The sequence below is a fragment of the Meriones unguiculatus genome, chromosome 15 (genome assembly GCF_030254825.1).
Source record: "Meriones unguiculatus strain TT.TT164.6M chromosome 15, Bangor_MerUng_6.1, whole genome shotgun sequence".
Lineage (NCBI taxonomy): Eukaryota > Metazoa > Chordata > Mammalia > Rodentia > Muridae > Meriones > Meriones unguiculatus.
The window spans coordinates 10,307,759-10,326,045 of NC_083362.1; the positions used below are offsets into that span (position 1 = coordinate 10,307,759).

Sequence of the window (18,287 nt, forward strand, 5' to 3'; positions counted from 1 at the left end):
AAGAAGCAGGGAGAAAGGGGGATATATCTGTTTATGGCATCATATTTGTTCATGAAAGTTTGTGGTGGTGATAGAACTTAGAAGCACAGAACATTATAAAATTCGGTTCTACATGTCCTTGTGTAAACACTGAGAGGGATCTCATGTAAAATGTCCTACTTCATACTTCTAACAAGAAAGCTTCAATATGTTTATGACTTACCTGTCCTTCAGTTCTGATTACTCCTTTCTGTTTTATAGTTGAATAGACTTTACTGAGCTGTTCCTTAAAGGCATTGACCTGTGTATAAATATGTATATCTTGTTATGTTGATGACTACTTTACAGAACAGGGTGGATTTTAGCTGAGTAAAGTTGCCATAGGAATTAATAACTTTTATTTTATTTTTATTTTAGATTTCTTTGTTTGAAAAAGGGAAGACACCTAAGATTGTCAACCTAAGGGAAATAGAAGATGACATGCAGACCTTGTATATAAATACTGCATCTGATAGTTTTGAGTTCAAGGCTCACGTTGAAGGAGATGGTGTAGTGGAAGGGGTTATTCGATACCATCCTTTTTTATATGATAGAGAAACCTATCCTGATGATCCATGCTTTCCATCAAGTATGTTAATCTGATCTTTTAGCTGAAAATGTAATGTTGTGATTTAGGATAGTATTCTTAAAAGGATTTCTAGTTTGGCTAGTAAGACTAGATAAAGATTTAACAGTTTTTCCTTACAATGTGTCATGTTTGTAATTTTTATAACTCCTAATAGTTTTTGTTTTAAATAAAATTATGAATTATCACTGTTTAATTCATATACCTGTTTTACTTTAGTTTTTGACAGTTTCATACATTTATATAAATGCTTAATTTTGTGGATATTTATTTCCAGATTAAAAAGTGCTGGACTTTCACAAATTTTTCTTTTAATCTTTTAGTGAGCTCAATTTTTATATGTGTGCTTGATATTCCTTTATATATTCTCCATAATACTTTTCTTTTATGTGTATTTATTAAATTTTTATGTTTGATACAATCACATCTCATTTTATATTGTACTTTTTGTCTTTTGTGAGGCTTCTTATGCCTATGGTTCTTTTAGAGATCCTGTAGGGTTTTGTATGCATACATACATACATTCGTACATATATACATGGGCTATTTTGGAGGAGAAGGCTTTATTAATTTAGGTAGAGGACTTCTGCCAGTATATGTTAATATATCAGGAGCATATGTTTAATTTATCCGGGTATCTAAGAATGTATTGCTAAAAAGCAAAGTTTTGTTGGTGATTGTACTGGTTTGATGCTCATCTGACTTCAGTCTTTGGAAATATTATAGTTTATATAAAATTAAATTGAGTACTTTTGACTCATTTGTTCAAAATAGATAAATTTGCTGGCGCTTAACACCATACGTTTTTCAGATAGTTTTCACATAAGCATTGTTATTTTGATAGAATTTGAGAAATTGTGTTTCGGTTACAGATTTCAAGAACCTGTTTGTGGAGAAAAGGGAATTCACTATTGAAAAATACTCTTTGGATGTATATATTTTTAAAAGAAAATGGTTAGAAATGGATTTAAAAGCCAAGTATGTTTAAAAGCCAAGAACATTAATCTCAGGACTCAAGAGGCATGCAAATCTCTTGAGTTGGAGGCCAGCCTGGTCTACAGCTTGAGTTCCAGGACAGCCAGTGCTTCACAGAAAAACCCTGTTTTGAAAAAACCAAAGGGGATGGGGGAGGAAAATAAAGAATGAACTTTAAAGATCGTAGTCTTGCCAACTGCTGTGGCACTCCTGCTTCATGTTAGATAGTGTGTTGTAGTCACTTGTATTAACTATGCACTCTTGGAAATCTGTCTTTTTAACTAACTAACTTAAGGTTTTCTGATTTAAGTTGAAGGACTATGTGCCGTATTTCTCTGAAGCAACTTTAATATGCTCTTACAGAAGTTGATGTCACACTAGGAAAAATCGTTCTTGCTTTATAGAAATGAGAATGTTGTTTCAATTACTCTTTTATGTAGAATTAAGAGATGAAGAAGATGATGATGATTGTATTATACTTGAGAAAGCAGCAAGAGGGAAAAGACCAATTTTTGAATGTTTTTGGAATGGACGGTTAATACCATATACATCAGTTGAAGAGTAAGTTTTGATTGTTGTGGATTACATATTTTGAACTTAATCTTTTTTTTTTTTTTAGTTGAAAGTATTTTTTTATATATTATATTCTGATGACAACAGTTTCCCCTCCTCCAACTCTTCCCACATCCTTTCCATCCCTTTGGCTCCAAAACTTTTCTTGCTCTCTCAGTAGAAAACAAGTAGTCATCTCAAAAAAAAAAAAAGAGAGAGAGAGAGAGAAAAGTAAAATAAAAAGATAAAATTAAAAAAAAAACAACATGAACAGAACAAAACAATGAGTAGGAGAAAAGATAACCAAGGAAAAAGCACAAGAAACACACAGTTGCAGAGACACTCAGAAATCCCATGAAGTAGGCCTCTTACTGTCATGTGTTACTGTCAAATGGCTCATAGCTTTAATTGTCTCTTCCTATATTTCTTCTCTTATCCCCTCTTCTTTCTTCTATTTACTCCTTCTTTTCTAGGCTCCCCTTCTTCGTCTCTCTGTCTATTTCCTAGGGAAGACCCTGCCTTCACCCCAAGTCACTTGCCCAGTGTCTGACCTGTGTAGGTAGACAGATTGCAGCCTGGTTATCAAAGACTTCACAGCTAACATCCACATGGAAAATAATACATACCATCTTCTTTTTGGGTCTGGGTTCCCTAACTCGGCATGTTTGTTTTTTTTTTTTTTCCTAGATCGATTTAACCTGCAAATGTCATGATTTCTTTGTTTTCTCTCCCTCTTTCTTCCTTTCCTTACTCCTCCTTTCTTTTTGTCTCTTTCTCTCTCTCTCTCTTTCGCTTAATAATATCCCATTGTGTAAATGTACCACATTTTCTTTATTTATTCCATTTGTTGAAAGGCCTCTAGGCTGTTTCCAGTTTCTGGCTCTTATGGATAGAGCAACAATGAACGAGGCTGAGCAGATGTCTCTGTAGTAGGATGTAGAGTTCCTAGGGTATATGCCCACAGTCATATAGCTGGACCTTGAGGTCGATTGATTCCCATCTTCTTGGAGACCCCACACTGATTTCCATAATGGCTGTGCAAATTTGTACTTCCACTAGCAATGGATGAGTTCTTACCCTACATCCTCACCAGGATGAACTGTCATTCATTCTGACTGGTGTAAGAGGAAATCTCAAGAAGTTTTGATTTACATTTTCCTAAATACTAAGGATGTTGAGCATTTTTGTTTCTCAGCCATTTGACTTTGCTCTTTTGAAAATTCTCTGCTTAGCCATATACCTCGTTTTTATAACTGAGTTGGTTTCTTGATATGCAGTTCTTTTAGTTCTTTATACATTTTAGATATTATTCCACTATTGAAGTCTGTTGGTAAAAATCTTTTCCCATTCTGGAGGCTGCCACTTTGTCCAAGTGATGTTATCTGTTGCCATACAGATACTTTTGAGTTTCATGAGTTTCCATTTATTAATTGTTGTTCTTAGTGCCTGAGTTAATGGTTTAGAGAGTCTTTTCATGTGCCAGTGAATTCAGGGTTTTCCCCAGCTTTCTCTCCTGCCAGGCTCAAGATAACTTTTTAAGTAGAGGTCTTTGACTCATTTGGAGTGGAGTTTTGTGCAGGGTGTTGAACATGGATCTATTTGCATTCTTCTACATGTAGACATCCATCTTGACCAGCACTGTCTTTTTGAAGATGCTGTCTTTTTCCCCCAGTATGTATCTCTGGTTTCTTTGTAAAAAACAAAACAAAACAAAATAGGTGTCCCTAGGTGTGTGGATTTATATCTGAGTCTTTAACTTAATCCCATTGATCAACATGTCTTTGTTTATGCCAATACCATGTTGTTTTTATTACTATAATTCGGTAGTACAAGTTTGAATAAAGGATGGTGATACCGCCGACAGTTCATTATCCAGGATTGTTTCTTGTGTTTTCATATAAAGCTGAAAATTGTTCTTTCAAGATCTGTGAAGAATTTTGTTGGGATTTTGATGGGGATTACATTGAATTTGTAGATTGCTTTTTGGTAAAACGGCCATTTTTACTATGTTAATCTACTGATCCATGAGCATGGGAGGTCTTTCCATCTTTGCCAATTTCTTTCTTTAGTATCAAGTTTTTATCATACAAGTATTTCACGCTTTTGTTAGAGATAATCCAAGATATTTTACATTGTCTGAGGCTGTTCCGTGATTTCTTTCTTTGTACATTTGTTATTTGTATATAGGAGGGCTACTGATTTTTGAGCGTTGATTTTTGTATTCAACTACTTGGCCAAAAGTGTTTATTAGCTGTAGGAGTTCCCATGTGGAATTTTTCAAGTTCCTTATATATACTATCACATCATCTGCAAATACATATGTGTTGGCTTTTTTCTCTTCAGTTTGTATCCCCTTGATCTTCTTGAGTTGTCTTTATTGCTCTAGCTAAGACATCAAGTACTGTATTTAATTGATATAGAGTGGACAGTCTTGTTCCTGATTTTATAGGATTGCTATGAGTTTCTTTCCATTTAAGTTGATGTTGGCTATAGGCTTGCTGTAAATTGCCTTTATTATGTTTAAGTATGTCCCTTGTATCTATTATCTCTCCAGGACTTTGATCGTGAAGGGGCATTACATTTTTTTGTCAAAGGCCTTTTTTGGTATCTAATGAAGTGATCATGTGAAGTTTTTTTTTCTTTCAGTTTATTTATATGGTGAATTACATTTACTGATATTCATATGTTAAACCATCCCCGTACCTCTGGGATGAAGCATATTGATCATAGTGGATGATCCTTTTGATTTGTTCTTGGATTTGGTTTATAAGTATTTTATTGAGTAGTTTTGCATCTATGTTCATAAAAGAAATTGGTCTGTACTTCTCTTTCTTTGTTTAGTATGTCTTTTGGGTATGTGGCCTCATAAAATGAAAATGTTTCTTCTGTTTTTATTTTGTGGAATTGTGTTAGAAGTATTGGCATTGACTCTTCTTTGAAAGTCTGGTAGAATTCTGTCTTAAAACCATCTGGCCCTGGGGTGTGTGTGTGTGTGTGTGTATGTATGTATGTATGTATGTATGTATGTATATGTATGTATATATGTGTATATATAATATATGTATATATGTATATTTTTTTTGGTTGGAAGACTTAAGGACCGCTTTGATTTCACTAGGACTTACAGGTCTACTTACATTGTTTATCTGATCTTGATTTAACTTTGGTAAGTGGTACCTATCTAGAGATTTATTCATTGCTTTCTTTTTTTTTTCCCCTTTCCCAATTTGATGCAGTATAGGCCCTGGATATATCCTTATAGTTCTCTGGATTTCCTGGGTGTCTGTTTTTATGTCTTCCTTTTCATTTCTAATTTTGCTAATTTGGATATTCTTTATCTTTTAATTAATTTAGATAAGGGTTTGTCAGTATGACTGATTTTCCTCAGAACCAGCTCTCCTTTATTGACTTTATTTTTTGTTTCTGCTTTATGTATTTCAGCCTTGATTTCTTGCTGGTTAGTCCTTTTGGGTAGGATTTCTTCTTTTTGTTCTAGAGCTTTCTGGTGTGCTGTTATGTTACTACTATGAGCCCCCCCCTTTTTTAAAGATATGCTCTTAATGCTGTGAACTTGCCTCTTAGAATCACCTCTCTATATCCCAAAAGTTTGGGTAAATTGTGTTTTCATTTCTTTACAGTTCTAAGAAGGTTTTAATTTTCTTCCTAATTTTTGCCTTGACTCATTTTTCATTCAATAGTAAGTTGTTCAGTTGCCATGCGTTTGTAAACTTCGTGCTGTTTCTATTGTTGATATCCAGTTTTAATCAGTGGTGGCCTTATAGGGTGCCTGGTTTTGTTTCATTTTTCTTTTGTCTTTTGAGCAATGCTCTGTGTCCAAGTGTATGGTAAATTTTGGAGAAAGTTCCATGAAGTGCAGAGAAGAAGGTATATTTTGTGTTTGGGTAAAGTGTTCTGTAAATATGCTAGGTCTGTTTAGTTTATGACATCAGTTAGGTCCAGCATTCCTCCGTTTAGTTTTTGTCTAGATGACCTGTGTCTTGGTGAGAGTGGGGTATTGAAGTCACCCACTATCAGTGTGTAATGGTCAATTTGTGATTTTTTTTTTTTTTTTAGCTGTAATAGTGGGTTTTTTGTTTGTTTGTTTTTGTTTTCTTATGAACTTGGATGCCTTCATGTTTGGTGCATACATATTAAGAATTGAAATGTCCTCTTGGTGAATTTTTTTCTTTGAGTATGTAGTGTTCTTCCCTATCACTTCTGGTTACTTTTGGTTTGAGATCTATTTTTGTCAGATACTAGTATGGTGACACCAACTCGTTTTTTAGGTCCATTTGCTTAGAATATCTTTTCCCATCCTTGTACCCCAAGGTGATGTCTGCTCTTGTTAAGGTGTACTTCTTTGGAGCAGAAGGACGGATCCCGTTCGAATCCATTCTTGTAGTTTGTGTCTTTTTATGTTGAGAGATACCAATGAACAGTGTTTGCTGCTCCTGTAATTTTGTTATGGTATGAGTCCCCCCCCTCCCCTTTGATTTGCTGGTAGGGATTATTTATTCCTTGTGTTTTCTTGGGTGTCATTAACCCCTTCAGGTTGAATTCCTCCCCTTCTCCAGGGCCTTCTGTAGAGCTGGAATTGCAAATAGATACTGATTAAATTTGGTTTTATAGTGCAATGCTTGTTTTGTTTTACTCTCCATCTATTGTGATTGAAAGTTTTGCTAGGTGTAGTAATCTGGGCTGGCTGTTCATCTAATCTTTTTACTGACCAATAATGTTGTTTTGTTCCAGCTTTGACTGGTGTGCTCCTCCTAAGAAGAGAGGGCTTGCCCCAATTGAGTGCTTTAATAGAATATCTGGTGCATTATTCACTAATGACAAGTTTCAGGTCAGCACAAATAAACTGACATTTATGGATCTTGAGCTGAAATTGAAAGATAAGAACACCCTTTTTACAAGAATTTTAAATGGACAGGTATGCATTTTAAATGTCAAGCTTTGAATATTTACCAATGATCTACTGTTAAGTAAAACAAAATTTATATGTTAAGTAGGTTTTTACTAATATATTATATACTTTAATTTTACTCAAAAGATTACTAATTTCAAATAATCAATGTTTGCTGAAACAAACGTTTAAATACTGTGTGTGTGTATTTGTGTTTGTGTGCAAGAGTACATGCCTACAAGAGAGCAATTTCCACAGAACAGAACTTACCAGTAGTGACCCACCCAGAGAGCAGCAAGTGCATTTAACAGCTGAGCCATTTCCCCAGACCCTTAATAAATTTGTGTAATCAGATTTGAATGTTATGTAATATATATATGAAATATTCATAGTAACCTAACAATGTGTATAACTTACATGCTTTGGTATATCAGCTAAAAATCAAAAAAGACTCTAGTGATTTATTTTTTTTCATGAATTTTTAACTTCATTCACTAAAAATTTTTCAAATTTGGTTAAATTGTGTTTGGGTAAGGTTTTACCTACCTTTATTAGATATTCTGTCTGTCTGTCTGTCTGTCTTGCTTTTGAGATAATCTCATGTAGGGCAAGCTCAGCTCAAACTTTTTATAGTCTGTCCTGGCCTTGAACTAGTCCTCCTGCCTCTACTCCCAAGCACTAGAGTTACATGCTGTGCCACCATGCCCAGCTTTATTGGTCCTAATATTGGGACTTTGCTGTTACCAAGCATCTCCACTTAGTAAAAGCATGTATAATGTGTTTATGATGTGTTTCCTGGGATCTGAACATTATCTACACTGTAGGGCTTTAACAAATCTGCATGTGTCTGTATCTGTGCCTGTGTATGTGCCAGGGCATGCATGGGGAGGTCAAAGGACAACTCCCACCATCTGAGTTCTAAAAATGGGACTCAGATTTCCAGGCTTGCTGGCAGGTGTCACTTGGTGAGCCATCTCACTGATCCATAGCTATGCCGTTTTCTTATTGCTTTATGCATTACCAGGGGGGAGGGTGGTTATAATTATTGAATGCTTTTGGCTCAAAGGTGATTTTAGACTGATCACTATTAAAGTACATACACTGGAAATGAAACAAAATGAAGAAAGTTTTAAAAGTTCACTAAGACTAATTGTGTACTTTTCTACCTACGTACCTTAGAATCATTCACTTTGTGCTCCTACACTTCCAGTAGCTTAGCTGCCAAGAGAGAGGTAATTTTCAACCTTGAAGTATCAGACAAATATACCACAGAGCAGTACTATAGTACTTTATTCTTACAGGTTATGTCATTTTGAAATTTTGTTCCATTTTTTTTTTTTTGTATAAAAGAAATCTGTATTACATAAAGGATGTAATAAGGACAACATGCCTTAATTTTATGAAATTTCCTAAGTTTGTATAGGAAAAGGTATGGCTGTCTAGTTTAAAATTTACCTACGTTTTCTGACGTATGATATGTGGAAGAAAAATGAAGTGAGGGACATTTCTAAGGCTATGTATGTTTGTTTAGTAATAGCTGTATTTCATAGAACATTTTAAATTTTTACAGGAGCAGAGAATGAAAATCGACAGAGAGTTTGCTTTATGGCTGAAGGACTGTCATGAAAAGTATGACAAACAAATAAAATTTACACTTTTTAAAGGAATAATTACCCGTCCCGATCTTCCCTCTAAAAAGCAAGGCCCCTGGGCAGCGTATGCAGCAATCGAATGGGACGGAAGAGTGTACAAAGCAGGACAGCTGGTAGGTTCACGTTGTCCCCGTGACACTCTTAGTTAGCGTGGCCGGCTCTTACAGGTGTATCGGGGTTTATCAGCTCTAAAAACGCATATTAGTCTCAGTGGGACCAGTAAAGAGTGAAAAAGAAAAGTAATTTTAATTAAACAATTTAATGTATCTTTAAAAATTCTGTTTATTGCCAAAGGCTTCATTAGCAAAGTGTTTTTTCTTACATTACCCTTACTCACTTGGAGTGGCAGCATTTTACTAGCGTGCCATTTTTTATTTATTCACTTATTTATTTATTTATTTATTTATTGGTATTTTTTGTTGCAGAATAGTATTTTCTGATTTTAAATGTGTTGTGAACATAGAGACTGAGATGTACTCTGATCCAATAATAGTCTAACCTAAAAATGGAAGTAGTATAAGCATAGATAAAGCGAAGATATGAATGAATGAAATCAGAATGAAAAGAGAATGGCTAGGAGAGGAGAGAATTTTCTCATGTTCAGTGATGTTAGGACTTGGAAGAAGAGAGCAAATCATAAAATACTTTGAAAAGTGTCATTTGAGCTAACCTCAGAAGAGGAAGAACATTGGATATACTGAGCAGCTGCAAAGGTAGAAAGGCATCCATTCACCCCATCAGTGTGACATTGCCATCATCTAGCTAAAGTCAGGAGCAGCTGAAGAAACCTTAGACTGGGGCTCTTCTGACATTTAGGGAGGGAACTTGTAACAGAGGACAGCGAAAGAGTTTGAATAGAATAGGAAGAAACTAGGAGAACTAGGCATCCATGAAGCCACGTGAAGAGTTACAAGGAATACTTCATGGGCCTAAGTAAATGCTTTTACATAATCAGTTATGAAAAATAAAATTAAAAAAAAAATCATTAAGTTGATTGCTTTTTCCACCACCCAATATACATATGAATCAAATAGCTTAGTAATTTTTAATTTGTTTTAAATGTCTGAATTAGAATACTGATATTACCTACTGAAATTACGGAATTTGAGTTTTGAGACACAGTGTCATTGTGTGGCTTAGGCTGGCCTTTAACTAAGCAGTCTACTGTTCACTTCCAAGAACAGGAATTATAAATAGCCCCCCACCATACCTGACTCATAAGCAGCTTTTGAGCTAATATATTTGATGGGCATATTAACTTGTCAAAGTTTATATTCTTAAGTATGACATATTTGTAAGAAGAAGCTCCTATCTTAACACAGATTTGCTAAGAGCAAGTGCTAACTAAGCCTTACATACTTTATTTGTTTGCTTCATTGGCTTTGTAGTGGTTGTTAATAAGAGTATTTTTCACATGCATAAGAGTTACATATATAGTTATTAAGCCTGTTTTTTCTTAGAAAATATTAAACTAAATCATTTTTTAATTCTAAATATTAGGTCAAGACAATCAAGACACTTCCTCTCTTTTATGGAAGCATTTTAAGATTTTTTCTTTATGGTGATCATGATGGAGAAGTGTATGCTACAGGAGGTGAAGTTCAAATTGCAGTGGTAAGAAAGCAAGTGACTCTTACGAAAATCTCTTGGTACCACTTGTATGTAAATATTGGAAGAAACATAATGATATCTTAAAATTCAGTTGCTTTTTTTCTTATTGAATGAAGTGATTGTTGTCAGCTTAATTTTCTGTTTATTTAATATTTGTAATACTCTGTTACTTTATATGTCCAGTATTTTACATATGTACATAGTACTATTAGTATTATTGTACTTTTATAAAAGGCAAATTTCTACCATGTTCATAGATGAATAATCCCTGGACAGAAATCGATTTCAAGAATAAATAACTCCAAGATTAAAATGAGTATTTTTCTTTCTTTGTACTGTTTCTTGTTACTTGAATTTTATTAGGATTATGTAGATTAAATAAAAAAGTAAAACTAGTCAGTAGAAGTCGAAGGAGAGAACTGATTTCCAAGAGTTGACCTCCAGCCCCCACACATAGGCCTACACATACATTCTGTACACACACAAGTCATTTTTTAAAATTTACTTTTCTTCACAGTGTATTCATTATATATCCCAATTGAAGTTCCCTCCCTCAGCTCCCTCAGTCCCAGCTTCCTCCTTTTTCCCCTCATTCCCTTCCCCTAGTCCACTGAAAGGGGAGTTCTCCATCATTGCCATCTGCCCATAGCTTTTTAAGTCTCATCTGGACTGCTTGGATCCTCTTCCTCCGTGGCCTGGCAAGGCTGCATCACAAGGGGTGAGTGATCAGAGAGCAGTCAACTAAGCGCATGATAGAGGAAGCCCCTGATCCCCTCCCTCAGAGATCCACACGTAGTCTGAGCTGCCAATTGGCCACATCTGAGCAAGGGGTCCAGGTCCTCTCCATGCATGGTCCTTTGTTAGTGCATCAGTCTCTGCAGGACCCCCTGGGCTCAGATCTTTTAGTTTTGTCAGTCTCCTTGCGGGGCTCCTCTTTCCTCCATGTCCCTCTATTCCCACCCCTGTCTTCCTCTATAAGACTCTCTGCACTCTGCCCAAAGATTGGCTGTGAGTCTCAGCATCTGCTTTGATCCCCTGTTGTGTTAATCCTTTTAGAGGACCCTCTATATTAGACTCCCATCCTGTTTCTTCTCTTCCACCACTTCTGGTGTTTATCCTGTTTGCCATTCTGAATGAGATTTAAGCATCCTCCCTAGGATCCTTTTAATGTTTAGTTTCTTTAGGTCTGTAAGATGGCTGTCTATATTATACAGCTAATATCCGCTTATTAGTGAATGTATACCATACCTGTTTTTTTAGGTTTGTGAAACTGAAAATGAACAGTTAAATGTAAGAATAGTTACTCTACTTTGTATACTTAATTAGGATAAAATTGATACCTTTGAAATAATTAAATGGATAACTAAGTTTAAATTGTTATCTTTGCATGTTGGTGTAAATTCTTATTCAGGAACCCCAAGCGCTGTATGATGAAATAAAAACTGTGCCCATTGCAAAGCTGGATAGGACAGTAGCTGAGAAAACAATTAGGAAATACGTAGAAGATGAAATGGCAAAGTAAGTTGAATTTCAAGAAACAAGTCTAAACAAATATCGGGGCTGGGCATAGAATCATATGTGGGAGGCAGATAGAGGTGAATTTCTGTAGTTCAAGGCCAGCCTGGTCTATGTAGCAAGTTCTAGGCCAACCAGGCCTACATAGTGATACACTATCTCAAAAGAGAAAGAAAGAACAACAACAACAACAACAAAAACATTAAAAATTTCTAGTCCAAGAATTGTAGTGCTATTCAGTATTCTTGTATATGTCATGTGCCCTAAGGTAAATTCTTTGACATTAAATGTTGGAGTTAAACAGGAACCTAAATTTGTAGAAAAGGATATAAATCTTATCTAAAGTGTTAGATTTATTTATACCTTGACACAGGCTTTTAAAATCATTTGGTGTAGTTTAGTTAGAGGAAACTGACTTCTTTCTAAGAAGTAAAGTACATTGAAAAAGAAGTAGCCAATAAGATAATAGCTGGTGTCCCCTTGTCCCTCAAGAGACTGAGGCAGGGCATTGAGGGCTAGCCTGAACTGTGCAGTAAGTTCCAGGATAGCATGTATTAATGTTAAGAGGGCCCTACCAGCACCACTTTAAAATCAAACAAATAAAAAAGGGAAAGAAAATGAAATAGATGAAATGTCTTTTTTTGGATCAAGCTAATGATGCTTCTTTTGTTTCTGAGTAGAAAATTTTATTTTGTCTTGAGAAGGTAATTTGTACTATAAATAAAGAGAAAAATCACAGCTGTTAATAACAAGATAGATGTTTATCTTGGCTTTTTATTAGGCACAGCAAAAATAAGTAGGTTTAACTTCTACTAATTTGCATGTTTTAATTAATGCTGTAATTAACTGAATTCACCAAACATCAATATGTTCATTTTATAATAGGCTCCCTGATAGATTATCTATAACTTGGCCTGAAGGAGATGAATTATTACCAAATGAAATTAGACCTGCTGGAACCCCAATTGGTATGTTGTTTTCTAATATCCCCTCCCATTAGTTATGTCCATTTTTTAAAATTGTCTACTTCTAATATATAGAAAACTATAAAATATTAAAATTATGACACTCTTTCTTTTCACTTTGGGCTCATAGGTGCGTTAAGAATTGAAATACTAAACAAAAAGGGGGAAGCAATGCAGAAGCTCCCAGGACCAAGTCATGGAGGATCAAAGAAGCTGCTGGTTGAACTTAAAGTTATACTACACAGTACGTACATAGAATAACTTGGGCCTTTAGTGAATATGTAAAAAAAATTGAATATCTGTAATTTTGATGACTGTAATCTGGTTAATACAGCAAATTTGGTTAAAGTTACAAAATAGAAATTAAGGTTCACGCTTCCAAAGTCAGGTAGGTCAACTTACCTGAGGCCCAAAACTCAGGGAATAAGGAGTTTTTTATGGCTTGAGTAGAGCAACTTAATCTGCAAATACCTGTGAGTTTTTCTAGGCATTTGGAGGACATTTTCACCAATTGGGAAAGGGGGAGTAATTCGATAAAACCTAGGACTTTTAGGACCAAGGCTGTATTTGGAGGGAAGAGGTTGCATGAAACTAGAACTAGTATGGGTTTTGAGTCTCAGAATCCCCTGCACCTCGCGTGTGGCTGCCCTGCAGAGCACAGCCGGCTCCGCTGCAGTGAAGGGCCAGCTTCCACAGCGCAGTGTTGTGTGCTTTGTTAGGTAAGGTAGGTGACTTCCAGGTGAGAGGTGCATCCTTTCTTGTGTTTTTCTTTCTAGCCATGCCATCTACTTTTCACATCTGCTTATTTAACCAAAGAAGGATAAGGGGTGTGTGTGTGTGTGCGCACATGCATGTGTGTGCATGTGTGTGTGTGTGTGTGATGTATATGTGTCAGTGTGCCCAGGCGCATGCCTTCATGTTTGTATCTCAAGGGGCCAGAGTAAGATATGAGATTACCACTTTAACAATGGTGCTGGGAAAACTGGATATCTGCCTATAAAACAGTGGAGCTAAATCTTTATCCCTTGCTCTGCACAGAAGTCAATTACAAATAAATCCAAGGTCTTGACAGAAGATCTGAAACTTCAAGTTACAGGCATAGGTTAAAATTTATGAATATGATTTAGGCACTCAGGAACTGAGGCCAGCAGTTTGCAGATGGGCCCCAGTGGCATGAACAAGCTTTTATACATACAGCAAAGGAAATAGTCCCATGAAGAGTCACTACAAAATGAGAGAAAGTCTCTCAGACAGACATCTTATAGGATCAGTTGTAGGCTTAGGTTTTCCAACAAACCTACTTATTTAAGGTTAGCTTTTACTCCCTTCCAGCACACTGACCAGAGGTAGGGAAGAAAAAAGGTTATTAGGAAAGGGGGGTTGTAGAGCTTTTTAGAAGTAGTTCCTTGGAGTGACACCACTCTTTGTTGTCTGGATACCAGCAGTCCAGTCCAAATGCAAACAACAAACAGCAACATGAGTCAGCATGATTCCGCAGATCAGGACAAGTCAGCAAAGCCCCAAGACTCAGTTGGATTGCCCTGAGAAGTTCTCTGGAGGGTTTCCTTCTGTGAAGTGAAGTGTCGAAGACCACAGACCAAAGCAGGGATGTCAATCCAAAAAGTGTTGTCTCACTGTCCCTGGGCTTCAGAATATCTCCTTTCCTCAGGGTGTTTTCAGCTGGCCAAAGTCACATCTTAGCATGAGCTGGAAGCAAAACATCACATGACAAAACTGAGTCTTCAAAGAAACCAGAAACTTCCACTTCAATCAGTATATAGATTAAACCTTGAATTGAAAGAAATCTAAATAAGAGCACAGTATTAAAAAAAAAATCAACTAAGCCAGGTGCAGGGGTGTATGCCTTTTATACACTCTCAGCACTTGAGGCAAAGGCAGGCAGATCTCTGAGTTTGAGGCAAGTCCAAGACAGCTAAGGCTACATAGGGAAACCCTGCCTTTTTTTTTTTTTTTAATAGATAGACAGACAAAGGAGCAGAATATAGAATTCTCAAAAGAAGGAAAAGAAATGAACAATTAATTTTTTAAAGTGTTCAACATTCTTAGCTACCAGAGAAATGTAAATTAAATTATGTTGAAGATTTATCTCATCTATGGCAAAATGGCTGTCATCAAGAAATAAATACAACTTATGCTGGTGAGGATGTGGGGAAGGACAAGCCCTCAGTCACTGCTGGGATTGTAAACTAACATACATATGTGGAAGTTTTTTAAAAAGCCAAAAGAAACTTTATGCTCCATCTCTGGGCATATCTCTAAAAGACTGTCTATCTTGCTTCTGCTCCGTTACTCTTTAAAAGAAAGCATTGTAATGAGCTAAATAAATTCTCATTGTTTTTACTCATGCATGAGATAATGTATAGTTTGAAGCTACATAATTTTATGAAGTGTATATCACATAAAGATAACTGCATTTGATGCTGTTGTGACACCTCATTTTTTATACTCAGTTTCTCAAGTGAGTACTTCTATTCTTTTATCAAGCTTCAAGTGGAAATAAAGAAATCATTTCACATATCAGTCAACATGGAGGAAAATGGCCTTATTGGTTTAAAAAAATGGGTAAGTTACTCTGAATTTTAATTATTTTTATTCATTTTTAGATTAGATTTTTTATTTTATGGTATGGGTGTTTTGCCTCCATGTATGTATGTGTGCACTGTGCATGCATAGCGCTAGTGGAGACCAGGAGGGCAGCATCACATCCCTTACACTGAAATTATGGATGGTTTTGAGTCAAACCTGGTTCTTCTGCAAGAGCAACAAGTAATGTTAACTGCTGAGCCATCGCTCTCACCCCTGCTGTGCTTTACGTCATGGTAGAGGCCCTGTTTGGTCCCTATCACCACTGCCAACAGCTCCCACCCTTCCTTGGCTTCATATCTTCATATCTGTTCTAGCTACTCAGGGAACTTGGCCACAAGAACTGCTTGAGTGAACTGCTGTGAGAACAGACTGGGCAATCTTTGAGAGCCCACATCCCTGGAAAAGAAAGTTATATATATCAGTGTATATTGACATGATTTTAATCTATTTTAATTTATCCAGAAAATATCCAGAAACTAGGCAATTACACATTGAAATTACAAGTGGTATTGAATGAAAGTAATGCAGACACCTATGCAGGACGATCACTACCATCTAAAGCAATTAAATTTTCTGTTAAAGGTAAGCAAAATGTATAATTTCATCTGCTGATGGGGCCATCAAGGGGAGAAAATTGTGTAATTTAATAAAAGATACATAATTGAGTAAACATCTTGATTTATAAATGATTATAAAAGTACTTGTCATTCATATTCTTTTTTAATTCTGATGATGTCTTTTTAAACAATTATTTAATTAGTTTTATACTTTGCATAGACTACAGTTATTCTAAATCTTAAACCTTTAGATGATTTCAGATGTTTGAGGAATTTTTTTTCTACTTCTGAATGTCTAAGTTGCACTATTATAGAATCATTTTTATCAGCTGCTATGTAGTTCATAACCTTTTTAGTTTTGAAACATCTATTTTATCTTTTAAAAATATTTTATTTTATATATTTTTTTAAATATTATGAAAATACTGTTTTTTTAGACTAGTCTACTAATTAATTTTTTCTCCTTTTTATCTCTTGTTTGCTTGTTTATTACTTGAGATTGCTCTAACATTGCTCTGCTTTACGTTGAGTTTTCTTGCTGTTGTATCATTCTGTCTTATTCCCAGTTTTAAAGTATGATCTTCCCATTCCAAGGATTGAAAATAGCTTTGTACTATTAATAGTAGGTTTTTTTTTCCTTTGTAGTGCTTTTTCTCATTCACAGTCAGTTTCACTTTTTGGTTTGGTGTGCTTGCTTGTTTGCTGTGTTTATCTTACATGACAGCATTTGCTCATATTTTAAAATAAAATACATGAAAACAATGTTTTATTTTATATTATGAGAATTTTTAGGTTTTCCCAGTTTGGCTATTGAGATTCCCCAGAGTGGAACCTTCTAGTCGGCTGCTAGGGAAGGCTGCAGCTGGCACCAGCAGAGAGGAAAGGTCTGACGTGTTATATACGTAGTCCTTCAGTTTTCAGTTTTCGGTGAACTCTGCACCCTTTCCTAGTGTGTGTGTGTGTGTGTCTCATTCCTTAGGCCTGCCTGTTTTCTTCCATGGAGAATAGGCCTTCCATCTTTTGCTGGGGAGGAGAAAGGTGTGACTGTTCTCTGTGTTGAGGAATAGTGATTTGGGAAACTTGGGTCAATTAAAAAAAAATCTTTCAGTTGTGTTCCAGTTTCATTATACCACGAATATACAGTGGACCTTGACTTTGTTGGTATTGGAGGATTTAATGATCTTAGTTTACTCTGCTAATGCTAAGTCAGTTACATTTACTCTTCTGGTCTTCAGCATTCATATTTTTGCTAGTGTATTTTTTTTTCTTTGTTGTTTTCTAGATTTAGGTCTTATAAAATCTGTAGTAGCACTTTTGTGAGGTTTTTTATTGTTTTTGTTTATTTTGGGGGAGGGGAGAAGTTTGGGTGGTATGCCTTTTTAAAATCATAAGTACCAATAGGAGATTTGTTTATTTTTAAAAATTACTTAATGTGTATGGGTGTTTTGGCTGTATGTATCTGTGTACTGTATTTGTGCCTGGTGCCCATGGAGGTCAGAAGAAAGCTCTGAATCCTTGGATCTGGAATGGCATGTGGTTGTGAGCTGCAGTGGGGTGCCTGGAAATTTTACCTGGGCCACCTTAACCACTGAGCCATCTCTCCAGCCCCAAGGTGTTATTTCTAGAAATGTACCTAATGGTGTAGATTTGTTGTATTTTAAATAGTTTGCTGTTGAACCATTTAGGTTGTTTTTTTTTTTGGCTAAGAAAAAATGTTTTTTTTGTTTATGTAAAATAGTTTCTTTAGTGTTGATATAAAGCTTAAAAACTATGTATAGAACACAACACTAGACTGAGAATTCATTTCCCGCAAGCTAATTCCATCTGACCTCAATATTTACATAGCAAAATTAGTGGTTAAGCAGTTTCTCTAACTTTTAAGATTCAGGCTGCTTCTAGCCCATTGTATGTCATCTGAAAGCTTGTTCATTTACAGTGCTTATTTTATGACTTTGAAGTTGTGATTCTCAAATTTGAATTTGTAACTGAACTTCCTTGAATGATTTATTAAAGCACAGCCTACTCAGTGTCACTCCAAAGGAAAAAAAAAAAAAAGCAAACACAAAAAAACTTCGTGTCTGTGTATCTGTACTGGGGCATTGGATCTAGGGCCTTATGTAACCTAGGCAAGCCCTTGCCAGAGAGATATCCCTAGTGATTTTTATTTTTAGATAGGATCTGAATAAACGTGCCTAGGCTAACCTTGAACTTAATCTAGCTAGGCAGTTTCCTAAATATCTGTGTTAGTGTGCTTGGCTATTTGCAGTTTCTGACTCAGCATGTTTGAGGGTGAACTCTTAAGTTTAATTTCTCTTAGATTCCAAGGGACGGTTGAGACTAGTA

The 18,287-nt window shown here is 35.7% G+C and overlaps 1 protein-coding gene across 1 annotated transcript in view; it reads left to right on the top strand.

Annotated features, from left to right (window-relative positions):
- Smchd1 (structural maintenance of chromosomes flexible hinge domain containing 1) overlaps positions 1–18,287 on the top strand; it is a 112,906-nt gene that overhangs the window by 33,457 nt on the left and 61,162 nt on the right. Inside the window, exons 10-19 of the mRNA XM_060368153.1 lie at positions 397–607; positions 2,020–2,140; positions 6,881–7,064; positions 8,608–8,802; positions 10,190–10,303; positions 11,712–11,818; positions 12,701–12,783; positions 12,911–13,024; positions 15,286–15,363; positions 15,850–15,969. Coding sequence (XP_060224136.1) covers positions 397–607; positions 2,020–2,140; positions 6,881–7,064; positions 8,608–8,802; positions 10,190–10,303; positions 11,712–11,818; positions 12,701–12,783; positions 12,911–13,024; positions 15,286–15,363; positions 15,850–15,969 — 1,327 coding nt within the window. The remainder of the gene's footprint in view (positions 1–396; positions 608–2,019; positions 2,141–6,880; positions 7,065–8,607; positions 8,803–10,189; positions 10,304–11,711; positions 11,819–12,700; positions 12,784–12,910; positions 13,025–15,285; positions 15,364–15,849; positions 15,970–18,287) is intronic.